At 35.2% G+C, this 15,133-nt stretch overlaps 2 protein-coding genes across 4 annotated transcripts; one reads left to right on the forward strand and one right to left on the reverse strand.

Moving 5' to 3' along the window:
• The first annotated feature begins 9 nt into the window (after nucleotides 1–9).
• LOC143900547 (zinc finger CCHC domain-containing protein 8 homolog) lies at nucleotides 10–7,502 on the forward strand. 2 transcript variants are annotated; one of them, XM_077412020.1, is made up of 7 exons: nucleotides 10–803; nucleotides 2,110–2,374; nucleotides 2,584–2,873; nucleotides 3,179–3,392; nucleotides 3,511–3,691; nucleotides 3,899–4,110; nucleotides 4,185–7,502. In XM_077412020.1, exons 1-7 carry the CDS (start codon nucleotides 481–483, stop codon nucleotides 4,749–4,751), a joined length of 2,052 nt encoding a protein of 683 aa, XP_077268146.1. In that variant the 5' UTR covers nucleotides 10–480; the 3' UTR covers nucleotides 4,752–7,502. The 2 variants fall into 2 exon arrangements, with proteins under 2 accessions (XP_077268146.1, XP_077268147.1); XM_077412021.1 differs by having other exon boundaries at nucleotides 614–803; nucleotides 2,205–2,374.
• A 116-nt stretch (nucleotides 7,503–7,618) lies between these two features.
• On the reverse strand, nucleotides 7,619–13,561 carry LOC143900564 (small integral membrane protein 14). Of its 2 annotated transcripts, none has more exons than XM_077412058.1 (5): nucleotides 13,318–13,561; nucleotides 10,117–10,224; nucleotides 8,591–8,645; nucleotides 8,185–8,327; nucleotides 7,619–8,111 (listed from the first exon to the last, which is right to left on the reverse strand). In XM_077412058.1, exons 2-5 carry the CDS (start codon nucleotides 10,186–10,188, stop codon nucleotides 8,067–8,069), a joined length of 315 nt encoding a protein of 104 aa, XP_077268184.1. In that variant the 5' UTR covers nucleotides 10,189–10,224; nucleotides 13,318–13,561; the 3' UTR covers nucleotides 7,619–8,066. The 2 variants fall into 2 exon arrangements, with proteins under 2 accessions (XP_077268184.1, XP_077268183.1); XM_077412057.1 differs by having other exon boundaries at nucleotides 13,326–13,559.
• Between the last annotated feature and the right edge of the window lie 1,572 nt (nucleotides 13,562–15,133).

Genomic DNA, 15,133 nt, shown 5'->3' on the forward strand with positions numbered 1-15,133 from the left:
GTTAAAAAAAAATTCTTTTTTGTCAAGTGTTTCGTATAGATTTTCGGTTACAAAAACCAATACCGCATTCCAAATTATTCTATCACGTCAGATCTTAAAATTATTTCGAATTTTTTTAATGGGAAATCAGCAATTTATAGGGAAAAATTTATAATCTACTCTTTAAAATCTGACTTACGTATCGCATGCATGCAATATTGCATATATACACACACACACACACACATATATATACGTATATCGCGCTAATGCGCATGCGCGGGACGCGGGACTGGTTACTGTACTGTCCGCTAAGCACCAATCCAATTAGTGCTTCGGCAACACACGTCCGACGTCCGACTCCATTCCACAACGTATACGACGGAAAATACGGAAACTCGCGTGCGTCTAAACGCTGACGGTCCGCATCTCGCGCTCGTGAATCTCGTCCCGGAATACGGAAATCGAGCGCGAAAATCTCGGAGCCACGCTGCGTCTACGATGGACAGCGACGTCCGCGTGATTGACGCGAGTATGGACATGGATACGGTTCCCTTGGACCCGTCGATCGAGATTATCGACAACCTGGAGCCGGAGGTGGAGGTGATCGAGCTGGACAGCAGTTGCGACACGGTGGCCACCACCTATGCCGACTTGAAAAGTCCGGTTTACGGCCGGACCTCTGCCGAACGCGTCCCGTCCCCGGACTGCGAGAGGCTCGAGACGTTGATTCGGCATCGGAGAAATACGCAATCCGTTCGGTCGAACGACGTCGATGCGCTGCCCGTCTTTAAGGTTATGTTTCGCGACGAGAGTGTCTCGAGGTACGTCCTGGGGTTGCGTTCCAAAATTCACTCTGGCTAACTAAAATCTATAGTTTACGTCACGTACACTATAGCATTTTAGTTAACTAGAGTGAATTTTGGAACGCAACCCTGTATACGCTACGCTGTGCGTTTCGGCGCTTTGTTTACAACGCGCGCGCGAGAATTCGTTCCGCTTGCTTTTACAAGGATGTCGTATCGTGACGTGAGACGAAAGTGACGTTTTTGACGTACTTATAGAAACGCGAACGGTGTTTTATAAATAAGCACTTTCCTGCATTTCGAGGGAAAAAAAACATGCGAATTATATCATGTACCTATTGGTACAACAATCATTAGTGTAAAAAATATAATTTATTTAATTTGCACATTAAATAATATTTTATCGTGTGACTGCTACGTAGGTCGTTACAAATTTCTTTTAAACGTGTGTGAATTAAATATTTTTGACGTGCAGGAAGGTAAATTGCTGTGTAAAAAGAACGTGCAGTTTAAATCATGCATACACACACAACAAATGTTACAATAAATATAATTTATTTAATTTACACAAAATATTAAATATGTGTGTGAATTAAATATAATAAATATAATTTATAAATGATTTTATTTGTACATTGACACTAGAACTGTCAAAGCAATCAAAATGACTAGTTAATAATTTTTTATCAAACTTCCCAGACAACACAGCGTTTAAAATCGGAAATCTTAAACGTTTTATAATATGACGTCGTGAAAACGTCTTCAAGTTATCTCAGTTTTACCTGGGAAGTTTAATAAAAAATTATAAACTTGTCATTTTGAAATCGTCTAGTCATTTTGATTGCTTTGATAGTTTCAGTGTCAATGTACGAATTAAATTATTATACTTATTGTATTTAATTCACACACACACACACACACACACATAATATGTTATCGTGTGACTGCTACGTAGGTCGTTACAAATTTCTTTTAATTTATTTTTGCAGTTTATCATCTATAGATATCATATATACAGTAACAGGACTCGTGGGACAAACTTTAAGGGATGGTAGGTCTCATAAAAAAAATCAATTTTTGTTGAGGAACTCATGTCCTTCGACGTGTTGAGGAACTATGTTTTTATTCAGATCAAAAATTGATTGTTCCATTCATCCCTTAAAGTTTCCTCCACGAGTCCTGTTACATCCTGTATAGTAGAAATAGATGTACGTTAATCGTTGGTAGTTTTATTGTTAAATATTAAACGTGTGCGAATGTAATTATTATTATATATTCGTTAAACTACATTCTTCATGGATTAGGGAATTTCGTGTATTTGCAGGCGATATCGGCAACCAGTAAAAGACTTTTTGCGCGCTTTACTGCGAAAGGAACTCCCTTGTAAGAAAGATGTAATTGAATCAAATCTGACTTTAGAAATATGGGATGACGAAGTCGATTACAAAGATGAAGAAGTGCTTGTTAGTGTAGAAAATGAAAGCGCTCTGAACGACGGTGTACAATGCGACGATGCGCAAGATTCTCTGTTTACAATTGATAAACGACCGAATGTAAAGAATGATTTGGATATTCCGACTTATGGACAGGTAACGTTGTCTTTTCTTTATACATTTATTTCTTAATTATTTATTTTTTATTATTGTGTATATTTTTTTTGTATATATTTGTATATAATTGTTAATATATCTTACTCCAATTGAAGAATATCGCAATACTTGTTGATATACTTTAGCTTAGGGATAAATGTTATTCTGTTTTTACACAGTTGTTTTAAACAATAATTGTTTTACCTTAGAAATATGAGAGTACATTTGAGGAAAACCGTGAGACGCCAAAAGATTTTATGCCAAAATTAAATTGTTTCAATTGTAATGGAAATCATAATTTGCGAGATTGTCCGTTGCCTAAAAATCAAAGCAATATCAATAAAAATCGTAAAGAGTTTGCTGCAAAATACAGTGCGGGAGTCCGATATCATATGAGTGAGGATCAAAAATTTAGTCATATGGTTCCTGGTCAGTTGAGTCAAAAGCTACGAAAGGCTCTCGGACTGAAAGACAATCAACTACCTAAGCACATATATAGGTATTACATAATTACATAATCTATTGGGATTTGGGAGAATGCTCCTTCATATTGTTCAAGTCGGTATATTCCATATGTATTTCTATTAGTCGTCAGTAATAAATTTCTTAGAATCTTAATATCGTGCTTGCTGTTTTTGAGTCTCTATGTGATAATATTTTGAGATCTCTTCTTGTCGCTGCAAACGCAAGTACGTTCGTACGAAATTAAATATTAAATTAAAATAAGAGAAGGAAAAATTCATAATTTTCAATTTAATGGGCCAACGAGGTTCATTCTACGTGCCAAAACGTGTTTTTTCTTAGAATGAGATTACTTGGCTACCCTCCAGGGTGGTTGGAAGAAGCACGCTTGCAACATTCTGGTTTATCGCTCTTCAATTCTGATGGAATAGCGGAAAGTGATATAAATAAAGAAGAAGGCGAGATCATTACGAACCTAAATAGAGATCAATATGACGTAAAAAGAATATATGACTTCCCTGGCTTTAACGTGCCTCCTCCTCCCGGTACCGCAGACGTAAGTAACATAGGGAAATAACCGATATTGATACATGAAAATGATCTTATTTACTCGCTTATCTCGTAGCATTTTTTTTCTACTGGAAGTCGTAAACATTAAAGTCTGTCGATTGCAGGATAGCCACATGTATTGGGTACCGCAGATGCAAACCATGCACAGTAAACAGATAATGTTATTTAATCTGCAAGGTAAAGAAGCAGACGATGGTTACAAACGGAAAAAATTAAAATTACCTCCGCCAGTAAATAGTGTAAATAATGTAGAAATCAGTGATATGGATATAGAAGATACAGAAGGTATACTTATTAATCGACGCGTACATTGAAACGAATAAATAGTATCACTATTTCTAATGGAATTTTACTTTATTAAAAAGATAATTACTATAAAAAGCGAATAAGTATTAGCTTAACGTTAAATTCATATTATTGATAGTACGTTTCTATTGGCCTTTCTTACTTTTTATGAAAGTAAAAGATAATTTTTTTTTAATCTTATTGAAGGAGAAAATATTGTGGAAAATGTGTCTCTTAATGGACATTTTATACCACCGTTGCCGAAAGAATCAGTGCAAGTACCACCAGTACAACCAGTACCACCATTACCACCACTACCACCGCCACCACTACCACCACCACCGTCAGAATGGTTACATCAAACAACAACGGACGATTCAGACTCGCAATCGCAAGAATTGCCTTCTTTCGATTTTGCGGTATATCTTCATAAGACTGCATATTTTTAAGCATGTAAAAAATTAATCGTTTAAAAATTGCATTTTCTTTTTAGGACGACACTACTTCGCTCACAAATTCGCCATCCTTATCTGAATTAGAGAGAAGGAAAAAAGTATTACTTATGGAAATCTTAGAGACAAATTCGCAGTCTAATTCTGATTCCATGTCAATTAAAACCGATTCGAATTCTTTGTTTGTGTCGGAAACGCCATTTTCCAGTATAACAGTTACGCCTTCTACCTCGAGAAGATCTTCAATTCAAGATTCTATAAAGTCGGATTTACAGTGCTGTCCCGATACATCGCTTAAAAATGATTTTAATACTACACTGAACACGTCAGTTTCCGATAAAATGCCTCAATTTAATTCTACTCCAATTCGTCTTACTTCGCAGAAATCTTCAGATACAAATCAAGCTTCTGTCAAGTCAATACATTTAGGTACACCGATATTGCCAAGTACCTCTCCGTATAATAAACTACCGTCGTCGGAAAAGTTTTCCAAGGACATTTGCGATGTTATTAACTTTGAAAATTTGCCTGATTCAACGGGTAAATATGAACAAATGTCGGGAGTCTTGCAAAGAGTTCGAAACACTATGGCAAGATTACACGACTAAAAAATTCATTCTTTTCTTTTTTCTTACCTGAAAAGAGATATTTTTAAAGACATTGATATCTTATTATAAATAGCTATTTTTGTATCTATAAATGTCTATAAATATAAGATTGATGTGTTCACGAACATTATCTAAAAATCTCAAACACGCGGTTTGCAGACTAAATCACGATTCATTATTAGTACAAACTATGCTTCACTGGTTCACGCAGTGGAATTCTATATTCTATCTCCCTTTGAGCTTCTCTAGAATTCTTTTTCTCTATATTGATTGTAAGATGTAAGATAATAGACTTGCTTACTGTCAGACTTCTTTGAAACTACTGTTCAGACAAGTTACTCGGATGTGTCATGTCATCTTTATAAATTTTGACACAAAATTTGAAAGTAACGTTTTTGAAACAAAACTATCAGGAAGTGTTTTAAAATGATCGACTTTTTTCTTTTAAACTTATATGTTTCCTTAGAGAACGGATACAGCATTTTCTTGTTACTCCTCGATATTTCTCCTTTTCTTTGCATTATTTCTCTAAATTCTCCAAATTCAGACTTAATGTGAAAATCTTATCATGAAAACAGGAGAGATCGTATCCTTTTTGTTTCAATTTTACTGCTTCAGATCAGAAAGCACGTCAACTTTTTCTTATTCTTTGATTGTGGCCTGTATGACATATGTTCTGAGATTTTTAGACATATTACACTCTATATTATAACTTCAATTTAATACATTCTCTTTTATTTCTGCGTACATTTTAGTCTGCTATATTTTCAATATTAAAATATCACTCGTTTATGGAAACATGTCTAATGTTTGAATATAAATATTGAAATGTATCATATGCAAACACAGAATATCTGTTGACAGAATTATTATTGGTTTTAAAAAATGTTTCCACAATTTCTTATGGATTCATCAATGATTAACTCACAAGATTGTACATATATTTTATACACAATTCTTAGATGCGTAATTCATATTTAAACATGATTCATTCAATTTATTATATATGTATATACATGTGTGTGTGTAATTATATATGATATGTATTAATTGTATTATATATTACATATAATATATAATTATTTTATATATTATATAAAAAGTATTTTATGTGTATAAATATACATATATAATATTGAAAAAAAAAAAAAAAATCATAAATTGCTGTCATCTTCCAAAAGTACAAAAACATAGATACAAAGTTTTCATCACACAGTTATTCGTTATTCTTAAATGTAACTGTGATGTTTATTTTACTTTTGTATTGTCTTATAATTCAGATCTATTTTCTACATACGCACATTAACTTTAATTGGATGTAAGAGAAGCTCTATACTTATGCAATATATTTTGTACACGTTGAGGAGATATTCAACTGTGATTTATAATATTCATATACATACATGTCGCGGGAATTTCGCAATTGGTTTTTATGCAAAATTTCTAGAGACTCCACTAAAAATCGACATATTGTGGATTTCCTAGGAATTTTGCAAAAAAAATGAATTACATGAAATTCTTGCAACATATACATCCATATATATATGTACGAAGATTATTTTTTACAATATATGTATATTGTAAAAAATAATATATATATGTACGTATATATTTGTGTGTGACAGAGGAGAAAATAGTTTTTGAAGAATTAGACAACGAAGATTAAAAAATATATAAAATACAAATCGCTAAACATTCATCATGATACAACATGCAAAAATATTCTGAGATTTGGAAACCAAGTTTCAAATTTCAAATCATTGACGCTTAATTTTCATTCGCTCAAATATATTAATTTCTATTCTGTATAGATAATGTTAATACAAGAAATTTACTGATATATTTATATCTTAATTTTCTCTTAATTAGTAAATATGATATGATAGCCATTTGCGATTATTTCAGTAAATATTATCCACCATTTTTTATACACGTAGGTACGTAATTATTAATTTTTTGCTGATGTACAATTGTCTGTTCGGAAATAAACTTCCGAATTTCCGACATATGATAAGTAAAATGAAACGTAAATAGCCAAGATAAATATCGAATATATCAACAGTGTACAAAAATAATTACATGTAACTTTTATCTAAAATAAAATTATTTTATAATGAAAATAAAAATATGTATAATTAGTTGTATACATTGAATGATAACTGACGCAAATCCCTTTATATGAACATATCATTGTATCCCATGTTATTTTTTTTGCAAACTTCTGTATTGACATTTATATTGACGTAATAAACAAAAAAAACCATTTTATGCAACGCGGAGAATCAGTTTTATTATCGAAAATATGGGGAATGTACAACGTTAAACAACATTGTTATTAGTATAAAACATTTTATCATAGACCATGTATATTACTGGAAAATCGTGTAATACTGCAGATAATCGTGGTTATTTGTACATAATTATATCTTTAAATCTGTATTCTTTTCATTTGTGTAAAACATCGGATGTGACAAAATATCTCCACTTTGAATGATATAATATGCATATCGAAATATATATTATAAAACTATAAATATATTCTCTTTTTTCATTGTAGATAACAAAATTTAATGTTTAAATATCGATTTTATCGCACTGAAAAAAGATAGATGCACCACCACCACCGTCTAGTTTAGTAAATTACGAAAAAATATAAATACTGTTTCTTGACAATCACAAAAGATTCCGAAATTCTCAATTATCATACATTATTTCACTATCGTTATATCATTTACAGCAGATAATTATATATTTTCGGTGATCGTATGTGGGAGATTCCTTATGCGACAAATTATTCGTGATTCTAAGGTCTGGATATTCTCATTTCTCGAATATAAATACCGAATAAATAATTAGATGACTATCCATTCGCAGGTACTTAATCTTTTTATTGTTTATATAGTAAAGATTTTAAATTCTATTCGCGCGTACAATACATTCTTCTTATCGCGCGTAAGCGGGTTCTGTTATTATCTCATGTTAGTGATGTAATTGTTGAACTTTACTAATATCCTTCAGAAAGTTGTGATAAAACTTCATATTACACATAATAATATACATAGGCACGTGATTATAAGAGAGAGTTCAAAGAGAAAGGATATGCGTACGCGCGCGTTATATCGTGTAAAATTGCGATTACTAATATGTAAGGAAGTTACGCTTCCAAATATCAAACTAATAAATCCCGCCAACGCGTATATGATTATTAACATCGTATCTATATACCACAACTCTTTCTATTTCTGTTATAAGTTTAGCACAAATCCTGGTATATAAAACCTCGAATAACAAGAGCACCGACGCGATATCTGCGATTTAATTCATCGTCGGCGGCGAAGGCGGACCATCCTCGTGTGAACCCTGCAAATAAAGTATGTCTTTGAAATATGTCTTGCAAGAGCTTTCATCGATAATGCACAATCGGTACACTTACGGGCTCGTTGCTGCTCTTGATAATGTTCCTGGTCGATCGTCGCAAAGATGGTCTAAATGCGTACAGGAGAACCATAAAGCCAATCATTAAGCAAGTGAAGAGGAAATCTGAAGATTCCCGAACGTTCGTCTGCGGTCCTGGAACTAGAAAAGGAATACTCGTCTTTTTTTTCTTATTAACTACTAAAATTGCAATTTAGTACTATCTAACACATAAATCGTGTATTTTAAATTAATAAACCTTTGTTTGTTTTCAGTTCTGGAAAGAAATCACGGACCAGTTAAACTAAAATTAAACTTAATCATCTACGGTTGGCGAAATCGACTACAGCAGTATAAATTTAATCAATATAATTAATATATCTATCGTAACTAGAAGTATCTGTAAGTAAATAATGAATACGTACGTCTCGATATGCTGAAGCACTCGGTGTCCGAACAATAATCCTGTGATTGTCGTAACTGTAACAGAGTAATTACAATTTGTGTAGAAAAATTTACTTTTTATTTGCAAAATACGCGTAGTAAGGCAAATAACTATTTGCTGCAGATGTCTCGATAAATACAAGTATGCAATAAATATGTAAAGATGATACGTAATAATTATATATATCGTTATTAAGATTAATTTGACTTTTGTGTGGGTGTGTATGTCGCGCGTTTACATATATACACAATACACACATACATACACATTGATAACATTGATACATTTATGTGTCTCATAAAAGCCACGTTCTTTATGTATTTTTCCAACGTAAAAAAAAAAGATTCACCCAAGTTCATAACATGAGGCAAATAAGAGGAAAACACCGTTATTAAAGCGAGATATATGTATAAAATATTTAAAGTAACTTTAATACAAAAGAAAAGATACATATTACAAACGTTTCGGTTTTAATTTTAGATTCTCTTTAGTGTAGCAATTTGACAACCAAAATACTATAATAAGCACGAATAAATAAAAAAAAAAAGAGTGGAAACTGGTAAGACACATTGTTTCAGCCTGCGTAACAAAACAAAAACAAGAAAAACGGCTCTGAAGATATAATACAATCAAATTCATAACATAAAGTAAGTAAGAGCAAAACGCCGTTGTTAAAACGAGATATATGAAAGCGAGATATACTAAAAGTAACTTTAATATAAAAGAAGATAAGATTAAGATCAAGTTACGCGTATATTCCGTGTAGCGATTGTATATCAGATTAAATTACGATCTTTATAAGATATAACTTAATAAGATCGTAACTCAATCTTAAATTGCACCGAAGAGGATCTAAAATTTAAGACCGAAACGTTTGTAATATGTATCATTTCTTTTTGTATTAAAGTTACTTTTAGTATTTCATATATATCTCGCTTTAACAACGGTGTTTCGCTCTTATTTGCCTTGATTGTATAAAAATGATTCGTTAAGGAATGCATATTCAACGAACTAATCCAGAGAAGCGAGGTTTTTCTCTTTGCACTCGAATCTCTATAATTCAAAGTCCTCGTATTCGATTCGTGTAATGCATCCTGCATCGATCGACTTACGTAATTGAAACATTTTTACGTAACCGCGTGGCGCAACAAATTTCTGCCAGCTAAACAGAAGAGGTCATTGCGTTTTACACCAGGTCTGTCCAAGATTGGGAAACCTCGCTTATCGTTCGGCCTATATAGGGTGCGTTCCACTTATCGCTTGCAACGCTCGTGGAATCATTTCATCCTTATTGTTTGTCAAATGTTAAACAAGGACGAAATGATGCTCGCGAGCGTTGTGAGCGATAAGTGGAATCCAGCCATAGAGACCTAAAACGCTCGCGGAGAAAAAAAAGAAGACACGCGTATGTATCCTTCGTCGCCGCCCATTTATCCGACCGCGGGTTTATCGCGACATCGATCTTATCTGACGAACTCGCGTCTCATTTTCTCTCGCGTTACTTACGATAGAAAGTAGATGTTGCACGGACATGTAATTCCACATGCACTCGCACGGGTCGAATCCTTCGTCGCTCATCGTGGCAGATGGAAGACCTCTCGCAGAATCTTGCCGCTGCGCAAAACAATGAAGAAATTGCCTCGATTATCGCGATTATTAGACACAAGTCAACGTTTTCTTTCTCACGCCGCGAGCGCGACGCACGTTTCCCCGTCGTGCGCGAGAATCCTTTTGGTCACCGATAATTCGTGCAAAATAACGTGCGACACGGTTTTTGTTTGATATTACGACTGGTTAGTTTTATAAACAATATACAGCGCAATATACTGACGTCGCGAAAAAGAAAGAAGAATCGAGACTCGTCAACAAACATGTAAGTATGTCTCATCAGCGATTCTTAAATCCGATATTCCGCGAAGTAATCTAGCGCAAAATTTCAGAGAATTGTATAAGCAGGTATATGAAACATAAACAAATGGTGTAACAATCTCGTTGGGGTTGATTGATTTCTCTGCATAATTTAACACTGCGCGGTCAGCTTTTCGTGTTTTACATTTTCTCCTGGACGTTTCAACGCTTAAAAAAAATTGCAACGGGCTTATGTAAGTGTAGAAATCACTCTTTGAAGCCTCAAAGATGATACAATGAATTTTTATAGATTTTTTGCGACACAGAAACGCTTTCGAAAACCTTTTGGACTTAAAAATCCCAGGGTGTCCCGGGTGAGTGCTCGAAAAATAACACGGCGTCCGCGCAGTCGCAGTGTTAATACCGAACAATGGAGCATCGTGATTAAAAACGAGTTTAGATTCGAAATAACAAGATATATTTTTGCGCTAAAAAATATGACCAAGTTACAACTGTCTATATGACCATACGTATGACTAATGCGCTATCATTTCTCATTTCAAGGACATTCCGTATATAAGGCGGACAATTACTCGCATTTGCGTGACGGCGAGGAGGAGGAGGAGGAGGAAGCTACCTGACTTGTTATCTGGCCTGGTGATACGACGAGCGCGCTGCACGATGCACATTTGAAAATAATATCGCCAATGTGACATAAATGTCGCGAACTTACGTTATGTAGATTATCTGCCAAGTGCAGCTGCCAAGGACTCGTTAGAGTATTACCGTTTTTTATCATACGCGTATCCGTAGAGCGCGTGTTACGCTTTACGAAACGTATTTAGGCGAGACATACCTAATCTTTTCCAATAACGGAAGTATCGCGCCGCACTGTTTTCAGCGGAAGAATACGTTTATTTATTTGACATATATCTACATTTATTTATTTGACGATTTGTTTAAGATGTATATGCATATTTTTAAACTTTCAAAACAACGAAGTTTAAATGCCACTATAACAGCAATATTTTTTCCTATATATATTTTCTAAAATTTGTATTATAATTAGTGCGTTCCGTTTTACGCACGATGCGCATAATGCATCATTTATCCTTGTTGTTCACCGAATGTTAAACAAGGATAAGCTTATTGCGCATCTCAATGCGCGTGAAACGGAACGCACCCAATATATGTATATCTTACACACATATATATATATATATATATATATACTATGTATTATATTAAAAATAAAATAAGACATGAATTTATAATTATAGGTATATATATATATTTAATTATAATAATTATATATATATTATATATTTTTATTTATAAATATATACAAAATATTTATTAAGTCCAAGTAATATATATAAATTAATGTTTTATATTATTTCTAATTCATAACATGTATGTACAAGATACATTATAAATCTTAGAAAATATACACGGGATAAAATATTGCCGTAATAACGGCATAAAACTTTATTGCTTTAAAAGTTCAGAAAGTTTATATGGAGGACCTGCCTCGCGAGAATGTCCAAACGGAAGTTTCGAACTGCGAAAGTATCGAGAAAATGTAAGTAGTATAAATAACGATATGAACATCGATGTTTATACACGTGAATTACCGATTGCGATACGTAGCGTTAATTTACAGCAGCACGTGTCAAAGCCGTAATAAAGAAACCATCCACGAGATACTGATCTTCGATCTCCCAGCGACAATTGAGGATCGTTAAATTGCGAACGCGCTCGTTATAATTATTCCGTTTAAAATCGTGTCGTAAATCGCGAACAACGACACGAATCGCGAAGAGCGTAATAGAGAATATTAGAAATTCATGCCGCGCGGCGCGCGCGGTTATTCGAGCGTCATCAGATGAACGGAATTCTTTCGAGTGAAACCTCATTTACGCAACGCGGCCACCGCAATGATATCTCGTGCCTGTATATAGCCTGTAGCGCGATTCTGCAACTCGTTATGCAGCATCGTTATCGTTATATTGTCGTTGCGCAGCTTTTTTACCGTATAGCACACCTGGCCTACCCGTGCAACGACAATATAACGATAACGATACCGCAGGATTAACGAGTTACAGAATCGCGAGCGATTTAATCGACATTTTTTCTCGTCTCCGCGCGGAAAGTTGACCCTCCGTCTGTATAAGTTTTTTTTTTTTTGCTCCCTCGGAGCGCACACGTGGGTCTATCACGTTTGTGTGTGACGCTATCTTTCCCTACTTTAAAGTATTTTAAAAAAATCTAAAAAAATTCACAAAACGTCTGCCAACATTGTAGTTGACGATTCTACCGTCATTTTGATAAACATCGTTTATGAAAAATATTTTCTGGCATGCTCGCAAGTTTGACAGTTTTACGAACAGATAAGTATCATTCGGGATGCTGTAAACCCACGTAAACAGACGGAGGCTCAAGGCTCAACTGCTGATGGCGTCAATGGCACGCAGCGGAAAGAGGGGAGAGGGGGGGGGAGGATCCACACAGATAATAGCCGAGAGGGCCGCGCGGACGGCGGACGTCGCGATTTTCGTCCGTCGCTCGCGTCCGTATGGTGACGCACGAAGGGGCGTCGCGCGAGCGACAGACGGCGCGGAACTCGCGGAAGCGCCGTCGAACGGAAAATCCGACGAGAGACGAGACGCGACGGAGTTCACGACCTGTCGCGTCGACACCGCCGCGCCGTCGCGCGCGACGTCAAAAGGGAGATAAGAAAAGAGGATAAAAAAAAAAAGGGAGCGAGGAAGACGCGACCCAGACGCACTGCACGATCGACGAATCGTCGTCGAAGAGGGGAACGGGATGGAGCGCCCGTCGAAAGATGGATGTACATACATACTCACCGCGTCGACCGCAGGAAAAACGAGACGGACGGAAAAGCCGGATGACGACTGCGTGACGCGGGGACGCGGCTCGAGTGGCTCGACAGCTAACGGGCGACTCGGACGAGTGACGACTTACGCACGGCCCGCACCAATCGTCACGATCGTCGTCCTCGTCGTCGTCGTCGTCGTCGCGGGTCGCGGGTCGCCTTCGGTCCGTTCGGTCGTGCCGTGTGTGCACTCGTGCACTGTGCGGTGTGTGTACGGCGTACGGTACGGAACGGAGTGCGTTCGCGGCCGTGCGTTCGTGACCGAGCGGGATTGGCGCGCGAACGGCCAATCGGCGTGGACGGCGCGACAATTTCAAATTCAACTGATGACACACGCGGCGTCCGAGAACGATCGACCTTCTTTGGGCTGTTGTTTGGACGACCTCGCCCTTCTTATATGTCGTGAAAAGAACAGGATTTTTCTTCTTTTTTAATTTTGTTAAATAAAAAGAATCGTTTTTTTTAAACACGAGTTTGATTGCTCTCTGTTTATAATACATCTAATAATAGAATAACTGATAAAATGACGATGCCTTTGAACTGTCGTCTGAAAAATCTCGCTCCTTTTACGTCATAAAATGAATGCAATCTCTGTTTCTTTAATAAGAGTTTGATTATTTTCTGCTTGTAGCGCGGAAAATAAATAAAACGCAATTATGCATATAATGTATGTTTTGCAGGTTGACAATGTTGCAAGCGTTATTTCTCGTCGTTCTGAATAATTTATATGGATGTATAATAAAAAATAATTTCTTGAACCTGAACGAATTAATCAATTTGAACTTTAGATTTTCAGGAAAAAAAATTTTCAAATCTCGAAAACATTTGTGCTCTTTAATATCTTCCTTGAACTTTCACGTTGTAGTTAGTAGGAAAAACCCGTTGTTGTTTGTTTCATCGCACGAGAGTAAATACTACATTTCGAAATTCGCTAATTGGGATTCCCGATTGGAATCCTAACATTTTTATGACTGCCCTAGAGCACGAATGTATACATGTGTGTATGTGTTTACAGACACTTGTCACTGTCACCGAAAAAATAAACACGTGATTTTAATAGCGTTTAACATAGTAAAACTTTTGATATATCTTCATTGAAGACAAGTCGGTATGCGTGCAAAAAACTAAAACATACGATATATTACCTCCTTTCTTTTTTATTTCTTTTCCAGATATTCCGTCATTTATAGGACAATATCATATTTTCCATTATCTAATAAATACTCGGTTGAGTATCTCACTTGAATAGAAAATTTGTCATTAATCGTGTAAAAATCTTATTTCGATTTAGGCCGGTTCTACAATCAGTCATATGTCGGAGTCGGAATGTAACCGATGATCCAATGAGGAAAATTCGTTTTCGAAAAATAAATTCTCTCATTCGACCATCGACTGCGTTCCGATATCCGACTCCGACGTACGACCGATTGTAGAACCGACTTTAGAGATTTGATATGCGTAACGCTATAAGTTCTTCGTTCTTAATTGACGCAATTTTTTAATATCGTTTTTAGAAGAAATAAGTGCAAACAATAAGATTACAAGTAAAACATTTCTATATATATCTTTTATATAAGTTTAATTTTGTTTTATTAATCAATACAATTATACATACATAAATATATATGTATGTTAATTGCAATAACATATACATAATTATTATAACACATATATAATTATATCATTTCTCATCCAACGCTATCGCACTGAATTTTTATTATTTTATTATAATATCTATATATTAATGTGTAATATTAAGTAATATGTTTTCCACATGCC

The sequence above is a fragment of the Temnothorax americanus genome, unplaced genomic scaffold (assembly GCF_048541705.1).
Source record: "Temnothorax americanus isolate GAGA-0224 unplaced genomic scaffold, ASM4854170v1 Scaffold3, whole genome shotgun sequence".
NCBI classification, from domain to species: domain Eukaryota; kingdom Metazoa; phylum Arthropoda; class Insecta; order Hymenoptera; family Formicidae; genus Temnothorax; species Temnothorax americanus.